The 24,826-nt window shown below is 53.7% G+C and overlaps 1 protein-coding gene across 3 annotated transcripts; it reads left to right on the top strand.

The window, feature by feature from the left end:
- The first annotated feature begins 3,999 nt into the window (after positions 1 to 3,999).
- On the top strand, positions 4,000 to 24,483 carry BMF (Bcl2 modifying factor). Of its 3 annotated transcripts, none has more exons than XM_046654657.1 (5): positions 4,000 to 4,099; positions 4,485 to 4,612; positions 6,749 to 7,045; positions 8,537 to 8,634; positions 20,495 to 24,483. In XM_046654657.1, the coding sequence occupies exons 3-5, from the start codon at positions 6,754 to 6,756 to the stop codon at positions 20,594 to 20,596; spliced, it is 492 nt and encodes a 163-aa protein (XP_046510613.1). In that variant the 5' UTR covers positions 4,000 to 4,099; positions 4,485 to 4,612; positions 6,749 to 6,753; the 3' UTR covers positions 20,597 to 24,483. The 3 variants fall into 3 exon arrangements, with proteins under 3 accessions (XP_046510613.1, XP_046510610.1, XP_046510611.1); XM_046654654.1 differs by having other exon boundaries at positions 8,537 to 8,697; XM_046654655.1 differs by lacking the exons at positions 4,000 to 4,099; positions 4,485 to 4,612 and having other exon boundaries at positions 6,622 to 7,045; positions 8,537 to 8,697.
- Positions 24,484 to 24,826: the final 343 nt, after the last annotated feature.

Here is a 24,826-nt window from a genome sequence, read left to right as displayed (position 1 = left end):
GACACTGCCCTAAGGACCATGCCTGTAGTTTTTCTGCAAATTCTTCTCCACAGACTTAGTGAGTTCCATCATGGGCCAAGCCTGGAGGAGGGTGGTCTGAGGGTATCAAAGGGATGACACATCGTCTTTGCCTCCTAGGGGCAGCCTCTGCTGGTGAGAAGAAACTCAGGTAAGGCCAGCCATCCCAAGTGGCAAACACAACGTAGATAGGACATTTATGGAAAATCCTCCACTGCAGCTTTTTTTCCCACTCGCCAACACAGAACTCTTCACATTTTTTAAATGCGGAAATGTACATTTATTCACTCATTTGGCAAATATTTATTGAGTGTTCCCCCCAAACAAAACTGAAGATGTGCTGAATGTCATAATTCATGGGCTCCTGGACCGCACCTTATCTTTTAGGTTCCACCGGGCTTCAGCACGGTAGCCTCAGACTCTGCATTTCCCTATACACACAGGTCTCTGAAGTCCCAAATGTCTTCTCTTTAGTAGCTGCTTTTTCTATTTGAATTCCCCTGAGCCAGTGACTGGCAAGTAGTGAATTCATCGACTGGGAAATCAAGTCTCTCCACTTGCTTACTCCATCAGCAGAAGCCAATTTGTCTGTTCTGCTATATTTTCTCTCTCTCTCTCTCTCTCTGTCTCTCTCACACACACACACACACACACACACATGCACACACTGTGTAACTCAGAAGAGAGGGGCTATTCCTTTGCCAACAGATGGAATAAGGCACGGAGAGATAAATTCACTCTGTTAGAGCAAATCCAGGGAGAGAAGGATACCAAGCCTTCCAAGTTCCTGGTCTTTCTTCTGTACACGATCCCTCCTAGAGGGATTTAAGAGGCAAGGGGCTCCCCCACCAAGACCCCCACCTTACCCATAAATCAGTTTCCAATCTAACCCCTCCCTGGGGGTTGAGTTACAAACCTCGGTAACCCCGGGGCAGCCTGCCTGGTAATTCCTATTATTCAGCTGTCAGCTGGTTTTTTACAAACCTCCCTTCCCAGTGATCCAGTTACCGGAGTTTTAGAGCCCATTCCTTGTCTCAGAGAGAAATCCTATAGCCAGGTGGAACAATGGACAGGGCTCCTGCCCGCTTTCTATGGGGAGCTGGGTTTTTCTTTTCTGTTGAAAGCAGCCTCCTCTTAACTCTTTGCATCCCTCCCAGTTCATGGGGAAGGTCTGCCTCCCTCTCAGGCTCCCACACTGATGACTTTCAGAGCAACTCTGCCTTGCCCTGGGCAAAGTTTTGCCTCCTTCAAGAGCCAGCTCTAGCCAGCAGAGGAGAAAACAAACTGGGGCAAGGAGTGGGAAGAGAAAGAGAGAAGACGTTCTCCAAAGTAAAGGTTGCTGTGGCTGCAATGGGCACTTGCTCTGAGCCTAGTCAAAAGCTCAGGGTTCATCTGTTCGTGGGGTTCCTTGGTCAGGGAGCTCAGAGCCCTGATCTCCAGCCCAGTGGGCCCTGACACTGCTGAGTCTGCCCTGTGCTGGAAGGAGAGAAAGGGCCTGGAGGGAGGGGTCTGCTTTGACAGTGATGAGAGGTGGAGAGTGAGGCTCCTGACCTCCCTGACCCCTTTATCCCTGACAGTCTTTTCTGGTCCCTCCAGCTCAGAAGGCTGGGCCCCTGCTGCTTGACCTTAGAGGCTGAGAGCACAGGAGGCGAAGCCACCGGTGTCCTTCAGAACCAGCCTGAGGGAGCAGCCTGCGAAGGCCTGGGAGAGAGGTCTTGGAAGAAATGTCACTAGAGCGTGAGACCCTCCCCCCATCTTGCAAACTGCCCAGACCCATTCAGATGATCCCCTCTGCTCCCCAGCTCCATTTCCCTAAGTGGTGATGTTTAATCTTTTATAAGGAAATCTTGCAAGCTATGGAGATATCCCCCAACACACACGCAAATGTTTGTGTGAACCCACAAAAAACTTACCCAGTTTCAGGGGCTCACAGACCCTAAGCTGAGGAGACCGTGGTGAGTCTGGCGAATACATGGATCCCAGGTTAAAATCTTGCTCTACCACCTTCCTTGCCTTGTGGACCCAATTCCATCGTGCAGGGTTGTGAGGAAGCAGACAGAGCTGGAGCAGCTTAGATAGGTCGGGAGAAGTAGGATGACCCCTACCCCCTGGGGCCTGTGCTACCCCAGAGGACACATTCAGAGCTGCTTGGTCCTTCAGTTCTACTCTTGACATAGTGATGCCATTTAGCACCACAGTCCAGCCTGAGATGCTGGCACAGGAGAAATGACAATAAGAAGAGAAGGATGGCAGGAAGGAGGGGAAAGAGGTCTGTGCATGGTGAACATGGTGAGGGCTCCCCAGTGCCCTGCATGGAGGCTGGGATTGGTCTCTTTATCTCCCCATGTGTGGCATTGGCCACCCTGGACTCTCCCCTCTTTCCTTTTTCCCTCTTCTCCATCCTTTGGGGACAGTGTTTTCCTACTTGAGCAACCACAGCCCTCAACATGTCTGGTTCGCTCTCTTTCAGGTACTCTTTGCAGGAGCTAGAGAAGGAATGGGTAGGAAAAAGGCTCAAGGAGACTTCAGGCTCCTCTGGGCTAAGGGTCCCAGCTCCATTTAGCTTAAGTCTGTCTGAGTTTACAACCCAGAGAGAGCAGCTTGGTGGTCAGAGCACTGCCAGTCCTCACCGCCCCATCAATGCTCACCTAGTCAGTTGCAGGGACTGGCCCCCTCTCACTGATTTCTAGCCTCTTCATTTCTCTTTCCTAAAATTCAAGCTTGGTCAAGTCACTCCTCTTCTATAAAATCTTTGCTCCCCTTTGCCTCCAGAATTAAGTACAGATTCCACAGCCTGGCATCCCAGAGACACCTCGGTATCTGACCTGAACCACCTGTTCATGCCCACTCTTCCTGAATCCTGGTGTCCTCCAGCCTGCCCCTGCTCCCAGTACAGGTTCTCCAGTTCCACACTTTACTCTGCTGCCCCTAGGCCTGGGCTGTTTTATCTGGTTTTCTTTATTGAAAAATCTCCCCATCCTTCAAGGCCCAACTCAAAAGCCATCTCCCTGAAGCCTTCCCCAGTCTTTGCATTCTGGATTTTTCTGCGTCTCCCAGCAGTCATTATCCCTGGAATGAACACATCCATGCTGCTTTCCATCAATTTCAGTCTACCTCTCCAAGCAGACTGTCAGCTCCCTGAGGGCAGGCACCAAGCTTCTGGCATCTAGCCCAGTACCTGGCACAATGTGGGCGCTCAATAAATGTTTGTGAAATAGCCCTTACCAATAGTACGCCATCTGCAGGACACGTTGCTCTCCTGGCAGCACCAGCACCATCTCTGGATGCTGCCATAAACAGGATGTGTGTCAACCGCCCAAGCAGCCCCTACATTCTTGATCTCGCCTCTCTTCAGCTAGATGCTGATTTTCTGATTGTCCACGCCCAATCAAGAAGAGGATTTGAGGGTCCCTTTGGATGTGTTTGATCTGAATGTCACTCACTAACAGCGCGATACACGTGTTCTCATGCTTCCTACAGTATTGGGGCTGGAATTTTCTTCTGACCCGCTCGGTAGGCGGGAGAATGCTTTGCCACCAGGTCGGGATCCACAGGAACGTGTACCTTGCACTCACTGGATGCCGCCAGCCTCGTCTCAAAGCTGCCCGCCTCCTCTTCCCCTCCTTTTCTGGACGCGCGTAATTATTCAGCCTATTCCCAAGAAAGAGAAGACAAAAATCACTTTGGCGCCCCCTCTCTCCCTCCTAATACAGAGGACTCAGGGACTCTCCTGCGCTTCCCTAGCCTGCGTTAGGAATCTGCGCGGGCGGCGGCGCTCCTATTGCGTTTCTGGAGGGGGTAGGAATTTTGCTCGGCCCCTTGCAATGTTTCCAAGGGAAGGTTCGTACATTCGTGACCGTCCCTGGCAGCCGCCCAGCCCGGGACTTGGGGCTCCACTCGCCATTGGCCAGCCGGCGGGGTGACGCGCTGGGGGCGGGGCCTCATCAGCTGTTTGCGGGATGCCCCGAGCGGGCGTATTTTGGAAACAATACCGCGCGGTGCAGAGTGGCCTCCTCCCGCGCCCGCCCGCCCGCTGCCGCCGCCGCCCCCGTCCGCGCCTCCCGCCTCCTGCCGCAGCCGGGTGAGCGCCCGGGCGGCCGGGGGCCGGGCGGAGTTGGATTGCACCTCCTCGGAGAAGTGGGGAGAGGAGTCGCGCTGCGCCTGGGGGCCCGGGAGGGGTTGGGCTGCGGGCGTCTGGGGTGACCATGAGGGACTGGGGCGCCGGGGTGCAGGAACGGGGTGCAGAACCCACATCTGGGTGCGTTGTTCCACGAGGGAACTTGGGGGTACTGGCATTTGAGACTCCAAGGAGTTGGGTCCAGGTGGGCAGGGTAAGCAGCGGTGCACGGCTGAGCAGACCTGGGCGCCCTAGAACGGCCGGCCTCTGGGTCTGACTTTGGGGTAGGGCAGGGAGTTGTGGGCCGTCCCGCCTCCCTGCAGAGTCTGAAGCCTCCTCTCCTTAACAGCTGGGCTTTTCCCCTCCTTCCCAATTGAGTCTGGGCGCCAAGCCCCCAAGTGCTCGTCACGCTGGACCCTGGCACGGAGCCCTGGCATCACGACTCGGAGGCCGAGACTCTCTCCTGGAGTCACCCAGGTCTGCTGTGTGTTGTGTGAGTGCGTGAGGGTGTATGTGTGCGTTCCCAGATTTTAGCCCCTGTGGAGGTTCAGAGTGTCTGGCTACTGCCTTCTAGGAGGAGGAGTCTAGGTTCAGCATCCCTGTTAGAGCCCTCAGGGGCTAGGAAGGCTCCAGCGGGCTTTAGTTCTCCTTGCTAGGAATAAAGCCTTCCCTGGCAGTGCTCTCAGGAGGTGCCCTTCTCCTACCCGTTTGGACATCACCTCTTCAGCTCAGGGGAAGGGGAAGAAGAGGTTTCTCTTTACTGTATCCCAGCTTACACTTGGCCTTGCCCAGCAGCCCTCACCCTCAGAGGCTCCCACCTACAGAAGAGCCACCTGCAGTTCCTGTGGAGAGTGGGAAGGGTCCCCCGGGCTTGCAGAGCCACACCCTCTGGCTGCACCTCCCCCACCGTCCAGCCAAACAAGGGTTGAACTTTGGGGCTTTGCTGGGAGGGGGAGGGGGAGGTGACTGGCTTCAAAGGAAAAACCAAGACAATGACTCCTGCTTGTGACTGGCTTTGGAGGGCCCCTGCTTAGGTTGGGATTGCCAGCTTGCAGAGGAGGTTGAAGGGCAGGAGGGCAGCCCCTGCCAGGTGACTGGCAGGACAGCACTTGGTCCTTTCAGTGGGAAACTTTCTTTCCTGGGACTAATAAGCTGGAGTTCTCTCACCCCCCTTTGGAAAACATTATCCGAAGAACACCATGTGCCTGTTTCGCCATCCAAGTGGGCATCTCCTCGCTCTCCAGGGAAGAGGGCAGAGATAGGACCATAGATAGCTCAGGGTCTGGATGGGATAGAGGGAGGGTTGAAGCAAGCAGAGAAAGCTTGCATTTGGGAGGGGCAGGATTTCTGAAATAAGGGAGATTCATTTAAGTACTTTACCAACCCACAGACCATTTGGCTTGTTCTTCAAAGGCAGGAGACCGGAGACAGAATTCCCAGGGGACCTCTAATTGAATCTGGCAGTGACAAACATTGTCTCTCTATATCCTTAACCACTTGGGGTTGCTGCTTCTGGCTGCCCTAGGGGCCCTAAGTGGTTCCTGGTGTATGTGTAGGGGCCTGGGTTGGGAGCTCACGTTGCTGGGTAGTTCCAAGCTCAGACTTCCAAGACCATCAGGCAGAGCAAGAGGAACTTCTTTATCACCATGAAACTCATATCAACAACCTGAATAGTCTAGGCTGGGAGTGAGGTCACAGAGAGAGGGCTGAATTTCACTTCCTTCTGTGAGGCAGGTTGTACCAATCTCAGGTTCAGTGCTGGCAGGAATGGGAGGTTGTGGGGAAAGATTTGAAGTCTTGGAGACTAGTGAGTAGACTGAACTGGGGGAGGCTGGCTACTTTGCTGGATGCTGGACCTACCCTCGAGTCCAGGTTGTGGTGGGCAGACAGCTCTGCTTTGCTGAGTGGGCAGCTGCAATGACGAACTTAGGTCTTTTTCCCCTGTCTCTCCTAGGACACTCTCTTACCACACCTCCAGCCTGTTTGTTGTGTTGAGCAAGCAGTGGGTGGAGACTAGTAGATGAGCAGCTGGGCGGGGCTTAGCAGGTTTGGAGGGAACCTGGCTGCCCTAGGATTTCTGGCTTTTGTTTTTGCTGGTGAGCCTGGAGCTCAGCTCAGACTGAGATGAGAGCTTGGTGGTTACTCCTCAGAGCAGTGAGTGTGTGTGTGTGTTGTGAGCACTGCTCATACAGCCAGTCACAGCGCCCTTCTGCCCTTCCACAGTCACTCACAGAGGACAGCCTTGTCCACATTTCCCCAGCTACCCATTGTGCTTGTAGCAGCTGATCCTGCCTGTGCTATTGCTCAGAGTCAGTAGCAGTCAAACTTCAGGACTGGGACTGTCCTGGGTCAGAAGAAGAGGCCAAGGGGAGGGTGACTCTGGGTGGGCGACTCTGGGTGGGCCCAGGGAAGAGGTAGGGCGAGTCCCTGAAAGGTGAGGCAGTCCACATTTGGGGGTGGGTGTTACTCTTGGCACTGCTTGTCTGTCATCAGTACCAGGCCTTACTTCCCCAGATAAGAAGAGGGGCAGGGAAGAAGGAAGGCGGGGGGAGTCCTTCCAGGTTTGGCCTGACTGGGGGCAGCATCCCGGATGCCTGCATTGCGCCCTAACAGGGGACATGGAGTCGCCTCAGTGTGTAGAGGAGCTGGAGGATGATGTGTTCCAGCCAGAGGATGGGGAGCCGGGGACCCAGCCCAGGAGCTTGCTCTCTGCTGACCTGTTTGCCCCGAGCCAGCTGGACTGCCCCCTCAGCCATCTGCGGCTCTTCCCTCTCACCCACTGCTGTGGCCCTGGCCTTCGACCCACCAGCCAGGAAGACAAGGCCACCCAGACCCTCAGTCCAGCCTCCCCAAGCCAGGGTGTCATGCTGCCTTGTGGGGTGACCGAGGAACCCCAGCGACTCTTTTATGGTGAGTGCTCTTAGCCTCAGGACTCCTCCCATAGAGACTGGGGGAAAAGAGGGGACTTCCCCTCCCCAAACCTGCCCCTTGCTATTTCCTTCCCTAAATGGAGCAGCAGGGGCTGCTGAGTCCGCAGCATTCACCCTTCTGCCTCTCTGCTTGTTATTGCTCCTCACCTGTGCTCCTCGGGCCCCAAGAACGGCAAGTTGGCCTGCCGTTGTTTCTGCTCTTTTGTCCCTTCCTGGAGGGATCTGTGGGTCCCTGGTGTCTCCTTGGGTTGGAGGGAGGGTCCCTGGGCTTTGGCTTTTACACCCTGTGGCCCATTGAGTGGCCCAGCCTTTTGTGTCCTGGTAATGATGTGGCTCACATTGCCCTGGAGAAGGTTGGGGGATCTGTGACTCGCTGTTGACACTGAAGGGAAAAACCCAGCCTATTCTTGGAAGGAAGGTTCCTGAAGGCAGAAGGTGGCCCCCAATTGTCACTTGGGACTTTCTGTGCTAGGAAGGGGAACTGGAGAAAGAGGTTTGGCCTGCCTGGGCTCAGTGCCAGCAGAGGGGCTGTTTCTAAGGCTCAGACAAGACCCCTTCATTTGTGGGCTTAAATGGTTTGTTTTATGAGCAACATGCCCTCCTCTGGCAAAAGGGCAGGGTTCGACACTCAGTCTGTTTTCTTGTTTGAGCACAATAGCTGCTGGAGGGAGGGAAAGGTTCGGAGGCTATCTTGCTGTGTCTGACGGAGCAGGTCGCAGGGACACTGTGGTTATTCTTAGAGGGAGCTGCTCCACAGGGCAGTTCTGGCCACGCAGTTCTGGCGGGAGTCTGAGAAGCTGGATAAGGCGGGCGGGGAAGAGGGACAGGAGGGAGCAGGCGGTGGGCACCCCTAGCGGCAGCTGGATTGCCTGCAGTGGGTAAGTGAGGAGCCTGGGGCTGCCTCCAGAGAGGAACTTGGCTGTTCTGTGGGTCTAAGGAGTTTTCTCTCCCTAATTTTTGTGCCACTGTCTGGAGCTTCAGGACCGAAGACCAGCCTTTCTCTGCTTCACTAAGAAGTGAAGATGCTTTTTTGTTTTCTCTTTCTCTGTCCCTTGCTTTGCTCAACCCAGGAACTCTGGAGAGCTGCCTCCAGTGCTTTCCCAAAGAGCTTCAACCTGCTACCACATGAATAATAAATTGTGGTCAATGTAGCTCGGTAAATAAGGACAGAAGGTTAGCACGTTCACCGTGCCTATTACCTTTGCCATGGCTCTGCCAGTGACTGGAGAACTGAAGCGAAGGCTGGGGCCATTTCATTCTGTTCTCCCAGCATCAACTTTTATACACTCAGGCAGATGGCAAGTCAGGCTGTCTGAATTTGGCAGAGTCCCCTGATAAAGGCAGGCTATGTTCCTCTCCCTTCCCATCCTGGGGTTTACCCTTGGCCCCAGGTCTCAGCTAGGAGTGGTAGGCATGGGGAGGTTGGGGCAGTCGTGGAGAATGCTGAGATGTGGGCCCTCTGTCTTTGCAGGCAATGCTGGCTACCGGCTCCCTCTCCCTGCCAGTTTCCCTGCAGGCTTGCCCCTTGGTGAGCAGCCCCCTGAAGGGCAGTGGCAACATCGAGCAGAGGTACAGATTGCCCGAAAACTTCAGTGCATTGCAGACCAGTTCCATCGGCTTCATATGCAGCAAGTAGGCATGGGAGCTTGGGGGGTGGTGAGTCTTCTGGGGCTGGGGGGCCGGGGCCTGCCTCAGCGACTCCGTCTGCCAAGCCTCAAGGATAAGGTCCTGGAGTTTTGGCCTAATGCTGTTGTGATTCCCGTGGACTGGATGGGCCCGACTGCGTGAGCACTCTTGCCCTCATCTCAGAGCTCTAAGTTGGTTATGGGCCTGCTCTAAGCTCAGGCTCCATGAGAGGAGGGTGTCGAGATGCTGCGACCCCTCCTGGGGAATGGGATGGCTTTCTGCAGGCTTGCTTGACAAGCTCTCTCTTCTTGAGGCCCGGGTTGGGCGATTGTCCCACACAGACCTCAGGGGAAGATTTTCAGGGTGCTGCAGGGTAACTGGACAGTTGGGGGTGCCTGGCTGAGGTGCAGTGGGAAACAGGGGAACCCAGACTGGGGATGGGCCTGAGTGGGGGAAAGCGGTGGAACCGGTTGTAACCTGACACTTTCCAGCTGGGGAGGCCGCTCCTCATTGTCTCTGTCTGGGAAGCGGGGCTGGGACTCTGGAGAGTGTACCTCCGAGAGTCTCTCCAGACCAGCGGCCGGGCGCTCGGCGGGTGCTTGGCCGGCAGCCTGGCACCAGCCCCGCCAGGGCGGAGCATCGCGTGTCAGTCGAGCATGTGGCAGAGTCCATCAACAAAGGCGGCGGCTGGCAGGCTCGTGCTGGAGGAGCCCTCCGTGCCACGGCCTGGAGGCTGCCCTGCTCGGCAGCCGCTGTCTGGGCCAGCCCCCAGGCACTTAACCCTTCTTCTCTGGGCTGGCTTTCTGGATGGCTGCCAAGGCAGGGAGAGGAGCCCGAGGCTGGATCTGTGCTAGGACAGCCACTGCTGAAGCAAAGACACACCACCTGGAAATGAGCACAGTCCCTACCTCTGGGACAGTGTCCCTGGGCCAGCAGGCTGTGTGTGTGTGTGTGTGTGTGTGTGTGTGTGTGTGTGTCTAGTCTTGTCTGTCTGTCAGGAAATCAAGAGAATAAATAATTCACCATGACTGGGCACCCCCTGAGGTTCCATGGGTAACTTCAGGTGACCAGAGGAGAGCTATTGATAGTAGAAGGTTTGACTTAAGGGCCAAACTGTTGCCAGCACCAGGGGAAAGAGAAATTGTGGGTGTCCTGAGAACAGGCTATCAGGGGTTAGATATGGTTAGTGCCTCTGCCAAGGGGTTCTGAGGGAAGTTTGGGGCTAGGCTTGGTCCTGGTGGCTCTTCCAGTCCCTTAGTGATCAGGAATGGAGGGTGGCCCTATGCTTAGATAGTAGGGGAGTCTGGCCTCCTCCTCTGGCCCCCAGCTGTAGTCCCTGTTCCCTCCTTTGATTGTTCTGTGGAAACTTGGCTTCGAGTTTCCCCTTCAGTCCCTGTGTGGACTTACTCTGATTCTTGATTTCTGTCTCTTGGCCTCCTTCCTGCCCTTTCACTCTACCCTGGTTCTGTGGCCTGTTGCTGGACCTCACTCAGCTTCTGTCCTGGTGCTGGAGCTGATGGAGGACACAGTGGCTGTGGGTCTCCTAGACTCATCTAGAGGACTATCTGGAAGGCAGCTTTCTTCATTCCCAGTAGACCGGATCTCTCCCAACACTTGCTTCCCAGAAACTTCCCCCATCCACTGTTGAGCCCCTGTAGGACTGGGAGCAGGCGGGGAGCCCTCCCTTGCCCAGCTGTGCCAGGCACAGGACCAGAACATAGCCCTGGGCCTTTCTTCCTGACTCAGTCCTGAACAGGAGGAGGCGGCCCTTATGCCAAGGTCTGACCTTGCTCTTTGCTGCTTGGCATCATTTCCCCCAGTCCGGGGCTGCCTCTTTGAGGGCATGGTTCAGCTCTGGACAAGGTGCTGTCCTCTCAGCCAGAGCCACCCCAGCCAGGGAGGAGGAGGAGCAGAACAGCAGAGCTGGAGAACTGCAGGACAGTCTCCCCTGCTCTGCATCTCACCCCATACTGGCTCTTGAGTCTCCTGTGCCCCTCACCCTCCTGCCAGCTACCTGCTTCTGCTACCCTGCAGTGGCAGGAGGCTGGCCAGTGAGGCCTTTCCCACCTAGAGCTGGTTTTCCCAGATTTTCCATTACAAAGAGCCAGCCTTTTTGTTCAGGGAGTCCTGTTGCTCTTAACTCCCTACTCCCCACTAACCCTGCTCACAGACCTTCACCAAGAGCTCATCCTGTGGGAAGGGCCAGGATCATGGTACAGGCAGAGGGAGCACTGGCATGCCTAGGACCTTCTGGTAGATAGTTGTAAGAAGTGAGTCGTTTTCTGAACTTGATTATTATATAAACTATGGTCTAAATATTTTCATATCTAGAAAGTACTGTTGTCACTCTTATATTCTTATCCTTTACCTTCTTTCCCTATTCCCTTGTCTCACCTTTGCAGGGAGGGAAACTGAGGCACTGGGATGGAAGTGGTTTGGGATTAAGTTTCTAGGCTTCAAGTACAAAGTCGGAAGGCCCAGGGCTGAGCACCAGCTCTGCCACCTGCTAGCCATTGCAGAGTCACTTGACCTCGCAGAGCCTGTTTTCTCTTCTGTCAGTTACAGCTAATACCACAGAATGTGACTCTGAAGATTAAGTGAGAAAATATCTATGACAGTTCCAGGCACACAGTAGGTATTCTTTAATGCTTCTTTCCTTCTGTCTGTCTATTATCCTGATTATCCCCCACGTTTGTTCTTGTCAGTTCGCAATGCATTTCCCACCGCACCTGTCAAGCTGATCCCTGAGCAGAGCTGCCTCTTCTGAGTATCCTCTGCCTGCCCTGTCCAGAGAGATCAGTGTCCACACCGTTCAGTTATGGGCCTTGGCCTTGTACAGTTCTCCTCAGAGAATGATGGTCATCCCCCAGCATTGTGGGACAGCCCAGAAAGACAACCCAAGAGGCAGTAAGAAGGTCGAAGGGGCCTGGCCATCCCTCTCCTCAGATCTGGTTGGTGTCCCAGGACCAGAGAGTGGCCATTGGTCCCTGAGTCCTGTAGGGAGTGTGAGCTCCTGCCTTTTGTCCCTGGTTGCAGACCTCAGTTATCCTTTTTTTGTGTATTTTTTTCTGTACATTCTCCCTAGAAGATGTGGAGAAGAGGGAGGGGTATGAAGATGGAGCAGTGCATTTTAGGATGGCATCATGGAATATTGAGTGCGTCAACATGACCCCAGATGCAACTGCTCCAAACTCCCCTGGGTGTGGGTTTATGTGGGCCGTAAACCCTCCCAGCCTATTTCCCAGGGATCATGGAGGGTGGAGGTCTAGCCTGGTTACCCAAGTGATCAGTTCACGGGGGCTCCTCTGGACCAACAGGTGAGGAATTGGAGGCAGAAGATCAGTAAGGTGCTTGCTGCCTGCTCTTTGGGTCTCCAAAGCGGCAAGAGAGTTGGAGGCAGAGTGAGTGGACATAAAAGCCTTTGTAGACTTCATCACACACCCTGCCTTCCTTTGGCTGGGTCAGGAGTGGAAGGTTCCCCTCTTTGCTCCTCTGTGAGCTGACTGGCTGCAGCAGGTGACCTCTAGTGGCCTTCTGACCATGGCCTACCTTGACTCGGGTTCTGTGAGAGGGCCCTGGTGTTTCCGTGTCCATCCAGCTTCTGCATGGAAGAGGGTAGTGCAAGTCTGCTTTCTCACTGAGCTCACGGGCTGCTCTGGCCAGAAGGTGTGAGTCCCAGCTTCTTTCCCTCTGCCGTGGGCTCCTGCAGCGTGGGCTGAAGAATGGGCTGTAGCTGCTATCCTCTCCCCTTAGGAAAGTCTCCGGTCCCATTGGCACCATATTGAAATTTGTAGGGATGTTTTTGGGCAATGTTAAGAAGCCAAGAATCCTCAAAAAAAAGTAGCTGCTGTAGACTGTTGAGTGAGCAAAGCTACAGGAGTGTTGGAATTCTTTGTGTTGGAAATGGCTTTTTCCCTTGGACCAGGAGTGGCTCCATTCAGAACAGTTGGATTTGGAAATTCCCTGAATAGAAATTAGACTTTTTGGAAAATGAAATCTGAGAAAAATTTCCAGCTACTCAGTTTAAATCATCTCTAGTTGCAATATCACAGAAAGGATCCTGGAGTTAGAGGCAGCCCTGGGTTCAAATCCCAGGTCTATAACTTAGGAGTTCTGCATTCACAGGCAAATCATTTAACTTCTCTGAGCCTCGGTTTCCAATACTTACCTTGCAGAGTTGATGTGAGGGCCCTTTGGAAACTGTAATACGTGTAACCATTAACATGTGGACAGTTTAACACCTTTGGAAGTGGGTTAAAAGTTGATTTTAGGATTTCGCTTGGACGGGACTTTATAGTTCTTGGGGAGCTCTTTTGAAAGTTGTACCCAAGGTGGTGTTTGCATGGTTTATTAACTAGCAGCTGCCTTGCCAGCAGCCTGGATCCTTTGTTCAGGGAGCCACCGACTGCTTCCTGACCCTTTGGGAACGCTCTCCTTGTTGGCAAGTGATTTTCTGGAGTTCAGACTCTGGCTAATGAGGTGGTTCGAGCCCTAGAATGAGGCAGCCCTGGGCAGGAGCCCCAGAGATTCACCCTAGAGTAAGAAGGGTCCCTTCGGAGCCAGCCTCTGTCCCAGGAGTGGGAGGTCTACCTAGGGCATGCCTGGGGAAGAGTGAGGCTGGGGGAGGGGCTGTTGAGAGCCGCCGTGCGTGAGAGCCATGCTGGGGCTTGGGGGCCCTGTGTTTGCTCTGTGGCTGGCTCTGTTTATATCGCTCGCTATATTTAGCTTCTGAGTCATCAGCGTGGCTGACTGGAGGCCGAGTTCCCCACACAACTCTGCACCTGACTACTCTCTCTTCCAGGAGAAGGGCCTTGTAGTTCCGGACAGTTCATTCCTTCCCCACCAAGGCAAGCCATGGGGATGGGAGTTGGCTTTTGTTTTTTTTCTCTTGAGGGGTGGGGGTAATAGGGGGACGGGTTGGGGGAGGCACTGAAAAAAGAGAGAGAAAGACAAATGTCTGGTTTGCCTTTTGATCCACATCTGGCAACTAAGAGGGCATGTTCCATGACCAGAATGAGAACAGTCGTGTGTGTGTGTTGGGGAGGAGGGTCAGGCCTTCTTCTCTGCTCAGCTTGCCTTGTCCTGTCCAGGGAACTGGCCCCAGGCAGGACAAGAAGAGCCAGCTGCAAAGCCCCCAAATTGAAAGTCAGAGCCTTGGGGTTCCTTCTCCAGAGCACTTTAGACCCTCCACCCCCCAGTCCCCTCTCTGCCTCACCTCTGACCAGAACACACACACCGCTGTTCCTTTCTGAGTTGTTAAGAAGTTGCCCAGGAGTTTGATGGAGCTGTTCTCAGACTCAGGGAAACAGAGCCCCCGCTGGGGGAAGCTGGAGAAGCCTTCAGTAGTTCCTACCTCCAGGCGGTGGAAGGGCAGCGTGAGGCTCTGGGGACATGGGTGGTATGCACAGCCCTGTCCCGAACCTCCAGCCCACAGTGCCAGTGGCTTCCAGTCGTGTTAGCGGAAGCCCTCTTGTCTTCAACTGAGAACCGGCTGGCCCCAGGCTGCCCTTTCTTCCTTGAAGAAGTGATTGGTGTTGCCATGGTGGTGGCCGGTGGCTTCAACATCCTCTTAGCACTGCTGGCTGGGCTGAGGAAGCTCTTGGCAAGGAATATTTTTTCCTTTTCCGTTTTGCCACGTTGCTCGTTCCTCGGCTGTCTGGGTCAGGAGCATTCTGGGGCAGTAGGCACCCTGGGCCCAAGGGCTGCCCCATGGGTTTCGGAACCCCTTCCTTGGCTTGGCAGCCTGGAATTCTGAGCCCAGCTGCCCCTGTCTGCCACGGCCCAGCCCAGAGTGAAAAGTCAGGGATTTCTCCAGGACTTCATGGGTCTATTTAGAAGATAGTCCTCCTAAGGTGGGCGCTGTGAGCAGAGCTTACTGAGGGAAGCATTCAGCAAAGTGAAGTGGGGCCCACGTCTCTCTTGTCCTCACCAGGGAGGGGAGAGCTGCTCTGTGCAACACCAGGTCCAACGCTTTACATATGTTTTTCTCATTTAATCACCACAGCAACCTTGTACTTCTAGACCCCATTTTCTAGGAAACTGAGGCTCAGAGAAGTGAGATAATATGCCCAAGTTACACTATAAGTGCCTGAGCTGGGAGCCATACAGATCTGATTGATTCTAAAACCATGCTCTTCCCACCCATGCTCCTCAGCGAGCGCTCCTGGAGAGCGAGACTACGATGGAGCTCTCACTTTTGCCCCACCCGGCCCTGCCTCCTGTAACGCTTAGTTCTGTGTTCTTGCTTTTTTCCCCTTCAGATTGTAAAATACTTGAAGACAAGGTTTACATCCTGCTCATCTTTGTATCCTTCATAACTCTTAGCTCAGTTGGGTGCTTGATAAAAGCGCACTGAGCTGAACAAAAACATCTTCCCAACTTCTTTCAAGTGAAGTTTTCTTGAAATCCCCTTATCTCTGTGTTCCTCTTCTCAGTGGCAAGGCTCTTTCCTTCAGCCTCGACCAGAGTGGGTTTAGGCTATGATGGGGGAAAGAGAAGAGACAGGGAAAGGTCACTTTATAGCATAGCTTCCTGTAAAGCCGGGTAAAGCCGGCATTCTAAAGAAACTGATGTTGGTTGCAGAACATGATCTGAAGTTATAATTTCAGTCCAGTTTTAGCTTTATTTCTGTTTGATCTTGGTTAGCTCTGCCTCTGAAAGGTTTATTTTTTCTGGTCCACAGCATTCTTACTAAATAGTTAATGATCCGGAAACAATGTCTTTAAACATGCTAGGGGAGCAATTCAGAGGCAGTTCTTTTTGAAAAGTTAATACTATTTTCATAATGTGAATAAAACACACTGTAATATTTTAGTGAAAGAATAGGGCCCCGGAGTCAGAAGTCAGGAGTCTGAATAACCCCCCACTCAGCTAACTTGCTCGGGGAAACTTTTCTGAGCCTTTGCTTCCTCCTCCATGAGATGGGATGGGTAATACCTGCCCTTTCTCTGTCCCAGATCTTTGTGAGGAGCACACGGGAAGACAGGCACGCACTCCGTTCCAAGTATGAGATATTATAAACGGCTGGCTGTTTGGAAGACTTGCAAGGTTCTTTTAAAAGCAGAGCCACCGCGTTGCCTTGCTCCTTCCTCTAATTCTCTGGGGTGAATCAGCTCTTGCTGGAGCATCTGGAACACCGATGACACACAAAGCCCCCAGAGGGTGTGAATTGGATCCGAAGCGGGAGAGGCAGAGGGAGATTCTTATGGGGGGTGAGGGGCAGGGAACACTCTTTGTGCTCAGGGCAGAGGCCATGTGGGATGAAACAGAGTTTGATTTGTGTAATCCACCCTTGTCAGACACCATAGCCAGCTCTTAAAAAAAAAAAAAAGAGAAAGCCATTTACTAGTTGGGCCTCTCCCCAAGCAGGAGGCTGATTCTGTCACGTCGAGCACATCTCTAGACCTGGCCAGACATCAGTTGTTCTGGCCTCAGACAAGTGGGTGATCTTGCAAGGCTGACTTGTCTGTAGTCAGTCCAGCGTGCACTCGTTGAGCACCTATTGTATGCCCCTGCCTGTGCCCTGTTATACAGGAGGAACGACAGCGCGTTCTGTCACAGTGCCTTGCATACAGTGGGGGTGACTTGAACACTTGTTGGCTGATGCCTTCATCCGTGACCACAGCAAGAAAGTGGAACTGAGGCAAAGAAGCATCCTAGATCTCTAATACCTGGTTGTGCTCCTTAAGTCAAGAGAGTGTTTTTATCCACTGTGTTAGGACCCCTTCCCATGGAGCATCACCTCTGTTCTTTCCCTCCGTGCCTTGGCCCTGCCCTCCTGTCTCTGAATTTGAGGCCTTCTGGTGTAAGCTTCAATTCCCACCAGCTTCCCATCTGCTGTACCCCAACCCGCTACCCCTGAGGGCACCCCGGCTATGCATTATGGGAACCCCCACTCTTTGCAGGTTCCCGAACTTTGAGGGGTGCTCAAGCCAAGTCTGGGAGAGCAAGGCCTTGCTCCAGGGGTTTGTCCCCGTTGATCTCAGATTGTGTGCTGGCTGCCCTGCCGAGTGCCTGAGAGTCAGAGGCCAGGCGTCCTCTCTCCTGTTCCCCTTCCTTCTTGCCTTCTCCCCACCTCTCCGGGAAGAATCCTGTTCTCTGGTGGTTGGTGTCTTTGTGTACTTCATCCTGTTCCGTGAATGGTGATTTCCTTCCTCTTTACTGTTTCTCTCACTGGCCTCCCTTCAAGTCCTTTTTCTTTCCTCTCTAGTCAGGCCCTTTTGTTTAATTTTAAAAAAAATACTTCATTTATTGTTGCTTCTCATAATCAGGGCATTCTTTGATTCTCTTGGTATGAGGCAGCTTGGTTTCTTTTCAGAAAAGGGCCTTTGGGGGGCTGCCCTGTGGCAGGAGAAGGTTCAGGGGAATATGTGTAGCATCTGCTTGTGCCCAGAGAAAGGGCTGCTGGGACCGCAGGCAGGTTCCGGGGCCAGCTCTTGCTGGCCTCACAACTGCCACAGCAACCAGCTTCAGTTGGTCCAGGGCAGTCTGTTCTCCAGGCCAACCCGGACCCTCCACCAGGCTGACTGGAGTCACTGGTTGGTGCTGTGAGTTGTAATCCTGAATGTAACTGTGGATGACAAGTGCCGAATCGCCAGTCCTTAGGGTTGGAAAGCACCTCAGTGGTTTTCAAATGCCTGTCTGTGGCCTGGCTGCCCAGAACCCCCGCGGCAGGATTTACCTCTGGCTTGGCCGAGTCCTTCCTCTGGTGGGAAGAGATTGAAAGAGACTGAAGAAAAAACCAGATTATGAAGTGTTTTCTTCTAGGATGTAGGATTATGAGTGATTTTCTTTTCTCCTCTAATTTCTTGAATTTTCCAAAGTTTCTACAGTTAACAGGTATTACTTTTATGACTAAAATATATAACGAATGTTACTTTTGATTTAAAAAATGTCACCCCGGGGAGCTTGTTCAGGATACAAATTCCTGGGTCCCTTCCCTGGAGATTCTGACCCAGTCTGAGGGGTTCCCGGGGACTGTGTCTTTACAACAGCACCTTAGTGGATTCTGCGACACAGTCAGGTTTGGGCAGCACTGATCTAATACAACACCTGCATGTCACTAATAAGGAGAGTGGAGACTCACAGACAGGCTGGTGGGAGACCCCAGCCTACGGCCAGATCCTCTGATTCCTGGCCCAGAGTGCCGTGCTCCGCCACAGTGCCCCGAGGCCTGTCACAGGCAGAGGCACAGAGCCTGGGTCCTTCCCCAGGGTGGGGCCGTGTGCCCTGCCTCCTGAGCCTAGGCCTGCCTGTGTCTCCCAGCAAGACCTCAGCTTTCTAGTCTGACAGTACTCCTGGCCCACAGCTGCTTCTGGGTCAGCCACCACCCCCAAATGATGGGAGAGAGGGTGCTGCCTTGTTTCATCCCTAAAGACCTCAGGACCTAGGCAGCAGGTTGGCCTTCATCAGGGGAATCTTGGGAGAAACATATAGAGATGGAATTGGCCTAGACCCCAAGTCACAGACTTGTGATCTCCCTTCCTTAGCTATTGAGCTGTTTTGAGATGATTTAGAGCAGGGGAGGATGGCGGGCCTGCTTTGGTATGAAGAAAGGTATATGGTAGTGCTCGAGCCTTGCGATGAGGGGAAGGACCAGCGCTCTAGGGCCGGGAGGTCTGGGTTTAGCCCAGTCCTGGCCACTTACCAGCTATGTGGCCAAGTTCCCTCTTTCAGTGATCTCGTCTGTAAAGTGGGGTTGTACCTACATTTATAGACCAACCTCATGGGGTTGTTGAGAGGACCCATGGAGTTTACTTTGTGTAGAGCAGTGCTGCTCATACTCCAGTGCGTCTCCGAGTTGAATCTACCTGATTCAGTAGGTCTGCATTTCTAATAAGCTCCCGATGATGCTGAGGCTGCTGGTCCGTGGACCACACTTTGAGAATCAAGGATGTAAAACACTCAGAACCTGGCACGCTCAGTGTTACTATTATTGCTATGATCACGGTTGTTGTTGTTACTTGGCCTTTCCAAATAGGCACCTGAGGAGACTCAGAATTCCAGCAGACTGGCCTCTCCAGGGATTAGTCTTTTCCTGGATTCTCCTCCTGTTCCACCCCATGACCTTTGCACCTGTCCTGGGCAGCAGCTGGGGAGGGGCCGGGGCCGCGTGCTCTGCCCAGCTGCTGTGGGCCTGAGTCTCCAGGTTTGCAGCTGAGTCCATTGTCACGCTGCTTTACTCTAACCAGATTTTGTTAAGCCGGGTGTGTTTCCTCCTTTTACTCATCTTTATTTACAAAACATGAGGAAGCCATGGTCTCCCCAGCCACAGTGGGCCAGGCCTCCTCCGTGGCACACCCCATTTCCCTTCCCTTCCTAGTAGTAGCCATGCCTCCACCTTTCTGGATTGTTTTCTGGCCTCCCTTCTGCAGATGAATGCTGAATGCTGTTGCCACAGACGTGGGGCATTCTGTTCACCTGGGTTGGCAGGGCTCTGAGGTCAGCTTCTGTTGACGCCTCCCCTCTCTTTGCGGCCTAAGGTGAAAGGGAACCCAGCAGCCTGGACATCGCCTTGTTGCCTGGGGCCAGAGGGATGTGGGAAGTTCTAGGAGTCTGGGAGACCTGGCCTCACTTTCCTGTTCTGCCACTAACTTACCCGCTCCCTCCTCTTCCGCTCTGACTAGGAGTTGCCTGGTGGGGGCCCGGACTGTGGCTAAAGACAGCCCAAGAGAGGGCTCCAGCTTCCCCAGACACTTCACATAAACGTGCTGGCTGCCTGGGCCACTACGGTAATCCGAGTCTGGCCCGTGCTGGCTCCTTTCTGCACACTAGCATTTTATTCCTCTGTCCACTGAGAACCCGGCAGAGGGGGCCCAGCCAGGTCCTCCTGCCCTGGCAGACAAAGAGAGGACAAAGACCACCTCTCCAGTGCCCCTCAGTCCCCTCAGGGGACTTCTGCTGGCCCCTGGGATGTGATACCTGTGTGGGCGGGGCACCAGCCACCATCCTGTGAGCCACTGACCCCTGACCTTTGCCCTCAGCTTCCCTGCCTGACAGTAGGACCTGGGATAACCTCCAGAGAGTAGTGTGCATTCTTTGTTTTTGTTTTGTTTTCAAGTATGTTCTTGCTTAACGTTTAATTGGCTCCAGTCAGTAGGAAAGCTCTCCAAGAGGGATTATTTATGGCTTACTGTCAAGAGCAGCTATAAAAAGGGCCGCGCTGAGCTGGAGATGCTGGGAAGGGAGAGAGGGCGGGCGCACAAGTGTGTGTGTGTGTGTGTGTGTCTGTGAGTGTGCGTGTTTGCACTGGATGAAATCAGATTTTTGCTGCCTCAGCAGTGTGGTTTAAATTGAAGATTAACCCTTTGACCTTCACAGTGTCAAATCACTTGCAGATGCAGCCTCCCCCTGCTTTTCCCCCTTGTTCTCTGTGTTACTTTGGAGGTGGGGGGAAGCGAGGGGGGCACTTCTTCTCTTTCTTTCTGAAGAAAGTTTGTTGTTCGTGCAGCTGAGGTTTGAGGGGCTCAGGAGCCAATCTGATTAAAAGCAGCACTTGGCTAAACTCTGGAAAATCCTGCAAGCAGGGGAAAAAGTTTAATCCTCTTGTGCACAGTGCATAAAGAGCCTGGTCTTTTCTTTTTAATGTTCCAACTGCAATTGTTTTTGGAGAACTCGACTATCTCGCCGTCATCGCCACTTCTCTGGGCACCCCCCACCCCCCGCCCCGGCGCCCCCCCCAGTTTGCTGCACTGATGGGATTAAAGGGCCACCGTCCTGAGGTTTGTCCATCCGAACTTAATGGAAATGAGAGGGAGTCCTCTGAGGCTGCCTTTAGGAGTCACCTTGATTCTTTTCCTTTCAGCACCAGCAGAACCGAAATCGCGTGTGGTGGCAGACCCTGCTCTTTCTCCACAACCTCGCTTTGAACGGAGACGAGAACAGGAACGGGGCAGGTCCCAGGTGAGGCTGGGCTGCCCTCTCCGCATGGCACAGCAGGAAGGACAGCGCGAGGACTGATGCTGTGTCTTGTGGAGTTGTTTTGTGTTTTTGATTTTAAAATGTTTCTCTGTTTGTAAATAAGACATACCCAAGTGGGACCTCTTTCCCTGTTTCGGGCCTCGACCACGAATGGGGGCCTTTGTCAAACACTGTTGAAGTAGAGGCTGGTGTGTCTGTGATGGTGGGGCCTCCCAAGGGCTGTGACAAGTACATTCTTCAGTCGGCAGTTGTCGAAGATGACTGGGTAGTCATGTTCTCTGGCAAGCGGACTGTAGTTTTCCCACAAGAACTCGTTTAAGAAATAGGAGACTGGATTAGACTCCTGGTTCCACCAAACCTATCACCCTTCCACCGTGCACGGGCCTGAGATCTGGACGGTCACACTGCTTTTACCCACCAGGGCCTTGGCCAGGGGCTTTCCATCTGAGCATGGCAACTTCACTAGGCCAGCCAGCCTGTCTCTGGGTTCTCGTCTGGCCCAGCCAGCACCCACTGCAAGGGCTCAGGGGTTCTTGCCCAGCCCTGTCATCTCCAGCAGACCTCAGGGAGGGTTGGGTTTCTCCAAGGACCCCCTCAAACATGCCACAACATGAACCAAACTTCCGGGTAGGCCTCAAATCTGACTTGGTCCCACTTGGAGGCCCCAGGATTGGTCCTGAGGTGCAGAACCACTGCCACCTCTGGCTCTCTGGGACTGGCGTGGTGTCAACGATGGATGAGCCAAATAGCCAGTCAATGTGCTGTAGCCAGCAGCTTGTGCCTTTGTCAGCTCTTCTTTCTGAAGACCCAGCCAACAGACTGCATTCCATCCCCAGTATCAACACTCTAGGGCGTGAAGGGGCAGGATGGCAGTGGGACTGGGAAATGTGGTGGCCATCCCACCTGTAAGAGACAGCCCTAGAGGAACCCAGACATCTTTGTTTCCTTGGAAACAACATACCTCCTCCCCCTTATCCCCATTCCTTTTTCACACCTAGTGGGATACAGGAAGAAGCCAGCACAGTGGCTTTGTCAGCTGAAATGTGTCTTTTAGAGTAACAGACAGTGATTAGAGTGCGGAACCGTCAAAGCTGGTACACATTTCCTGTCTTCCTTCAGCTTCCAGCCAGGCCAGGAGGGCGTGCTCTGGAAGTCAGCAGGATTGCAGCTGCCTCTGTCCGAACTTCTTCCCTTCTCTCCCTGCTGTGGCACTAATGGAGAGAATTTAAAGCAGCCAGTCTGGCAGCTCTGATTGCAGACACAGGGAATCTGAAAAGACACAGGGAATCCATTAACCAGACACTTAGAAATTAAATTATAATTTTTGCATACGTAAGAAAAGATAACATTGGTGCTAATGGTGAAGCAAGGCCCAAAGAAAAGATGGCTTCCCTGGGCAGAGAAGACCCCAAGGCTACCCAAGGGAATTGGAGGAGTTCAGAGTAAACTCTCAGATCTGAACAAGCCCAGGCTCCTCCACTTCTGCCCAGAGGAGGTCTTCAGTACTGTCGAAGGAAGCATTGATCTTCTGGATGTACAGTTGGGCAAGTTGTTCACTGCACAAGGGCACCTGCAGAGGAAGATAATGGAGGCTAAAATCCAGCCCGTGCTGTGCCTGCTAAGCTGTATGCCCTAGTGTCTACCCAGGAAGGGGTGCTGTATGGGCTCACCGTGGCCCTGAGAAGGAACTCAAACTGTGGATAAGCCTTTGTTTTGTTCTGCGTGGATGCTCTGGAGGTATTACCTCTTTTTAGCCAAAATTATATTCTCAGGGTGTGTACCATGGTTTGTCTGCTAAGAAGATGGGTTCCTGCTTACAAGAAGGAGCCCAGGGAACAGGCATCAAGACTGGCTCTGGGACACGCTGACCATTGTGGAATCCAGCCTTTCCTGTGTGTCTCCATACCGTTTTATGATGGGTATAGGACGTGTGTTGTTATCCCTTCTCCTGGACCATGGCTGTGACAGGCAGGCTGCTGCTATGTGCTTGAGTGGCACACACAAGAAAACAGGATTAGTTCTGCCAGCCACCTTTGAACCTCTCTTGGCAGACTTTCCAGCTGAGCTGAGTGAGAGTAAATAAATGGTCTAGGCCTGGGTGCTGAGGCACAGCCATCGGCTTCAGACACCTTGCCAGGCCCAGGCAGGATGCCCTGTGGCCCGTCTGGGGAACTGAACCAGGACTTTGACAAGCCCACCTGGACGTCGAGCCTGGGGCCAGGCACGGGGAGGGTGGTCTGACCGCACTGTCTCCATTTTCTGCGAAGCCAGGAACTAACTCACTGTCTAAGCAAGCCGGGGCAAAATTTCAAACTCCCTTCCTTCCCCCTCCCAAAAAAACCCCAGGAGGTAACTGGCAGAGTGGCCCCAGGAGGGGGAGAGGTTCCTCCTGGTTGGCTGTGTTTAATTGGCCTGGTGAGCCAGCCTGGCCCCTTCCCCCTCTGCTTGGTGAGTTGGTCTGAACATTCCTCAAGTCCAGCCTCAGGAGACACGTCCCTCCCCTTGGGCCCCCTCTCCCCATCCCCCACCTCCAGGAGCTTGGCTGTCTCTAGTGACAGGGGTGGAGAAGCAGATTTAGAGGGAGGGAGAGTCTGCCCTGGGTCCTGACCTGTAACCGGGAGCTTTTGTGGTTTGCTGGGGGTGGGTGGTGGGAGAGGGACTGAAAACCTCCCTCCCTTTTGTAGAAATGCTCTGGAGGAAGGGAGGCCTGATATTCAGGGTCACAACAGTCCTTCTAATTCAGAACCCCAGAGGAGGGCTTTCTGGAAGCTGCTGGACAGAACTGGGGAGGGAACCCCCCCAGGCCAGACATCTGACTCGCCCAGCGAGTTGGAGGACTCAGCCTGGTCTCTCTGCCTTCGCCGGCTTCTAAGTCTGGGCTGCTGGAGAGCTGCCCCGGTGGCCTTCTCTTGCTCAATCTGAGTCAGAGAAAGATCACCTCCCAGTGACCTCCCCGAACGTGTAGGGGAGGGGGTCTGTTCTGTGTCCAGAGCTTATGTGGCAGCATGTTCCGAGTGCTCAGAGGGGCCCAGCTGACACGTCTCACTGTCCTCAGCAGCCTGTCCCTGTTCGAGGGTGGCTCCAGCCTGGGTATGGCACGGAGCGGGTTGTCTGGGATGTATCAGCCAAGGGCTCCATCTGCCTGCAGTCCTCTGGGAAGGAGCCTGCTGCCCCAGGAGAACTTGATGAAGAGGGAGGTAGGGAGAGTGGAGAGCACCAGAAGCAGGAAGACTTCAGCTGCTGCGGCTCAGCTGGCCCGGCAGGGCGTCTGTGAATCCGTCCTGCAGCCCAGGCTGGAGGAAGCTGCCGAGTCCCTCTGTGTGTTGGCCAGGACTCTTGGTGGGAGGCCACGCCGGCCGCACTTCTTCCAGGAAGGGGTTAACCTATCAGCCTGTGTCGGCTCCTGGGGGCACTGTGGGCAGTAGGCACCCCGGGGCTGGTGAGGACTTTGAGGTTTGAGAGAATAGCAGAGAAAGCTGAGCTCTTCCACAGATGTGCCAGCCTCCCCGGCTGAAGGTGCTCAGAGCCCGTGCAGGCTCCCGGGTCTGCACTGCCCCTCTCTGCACAGGTGGCCAGCACCTCTCCCTGCTCTGTGAGCATTGCCCAGTGGGCCACCCCATCCCTGAGTCCACAGGGGCTGTCAAGGGGAGACCCAGTGAGAATGTAGCATTTTGTTGATCCCAGGTTAGTTGTCCTGGGTCCTAGGCACTCTGCCTCTGGGAGAGAGACAGAGAAAGAGAGGGAGGGGAATGGGGACCCATCGTTTTTAACCTGTACAGAGTATTCAGCTTTATGTCCTTCACATGCATATATGTGTGTGTGCGTGTATCTTCCCCCCCATTAATTGGTACAATTTTTAATAAAAACCATTTAAAGCAAAGCTGGTCTTTCTTTTTCCAGGTGTGGTAAAAATGTGAGGGGACCCGTTAGGGAATTGGAGACTTCTGACTTGTTTCTCAGCTGCCATCCTGAGTTAACCCCAGCTTTTGTCAGGACTTCGTGCTCTCTTGGAGTTGAGAACAGCCCATCTGACTGCACAGTAAGCAGCATGGTAGAGGCCCCGTGAGGTGGAAAGACTTGGGATTTGGATCCAGACTGGATGTGGATCCTGTTCCGGCCTCAACCAGCTGAATGATCTTAGGCAAGCTACGTAACCTCTCTGAGCCTTTGGTTCTTCCATGTGTAAATTACAGCTGCGCCTGCCTTGCAAGATTAC

This window comes from Equus quagga, chromosome 2, assembly GCF_021613505.1.
Source record: "Equus quagga isolate Etosha38 chromosome 2, UCLA_HA_Equagga_1.0, whole genome shotgun sequence".
Taxonomy (NCBI): domain Eukaryota; kingdom Metazoa; phylum Chordata; class Mammalia; order Perissodactyla; family Equidae; genus Equus; species Equus quagga.
This window is presented reverse-complemented; position numbering and strand designations above follow the sequence as displayed.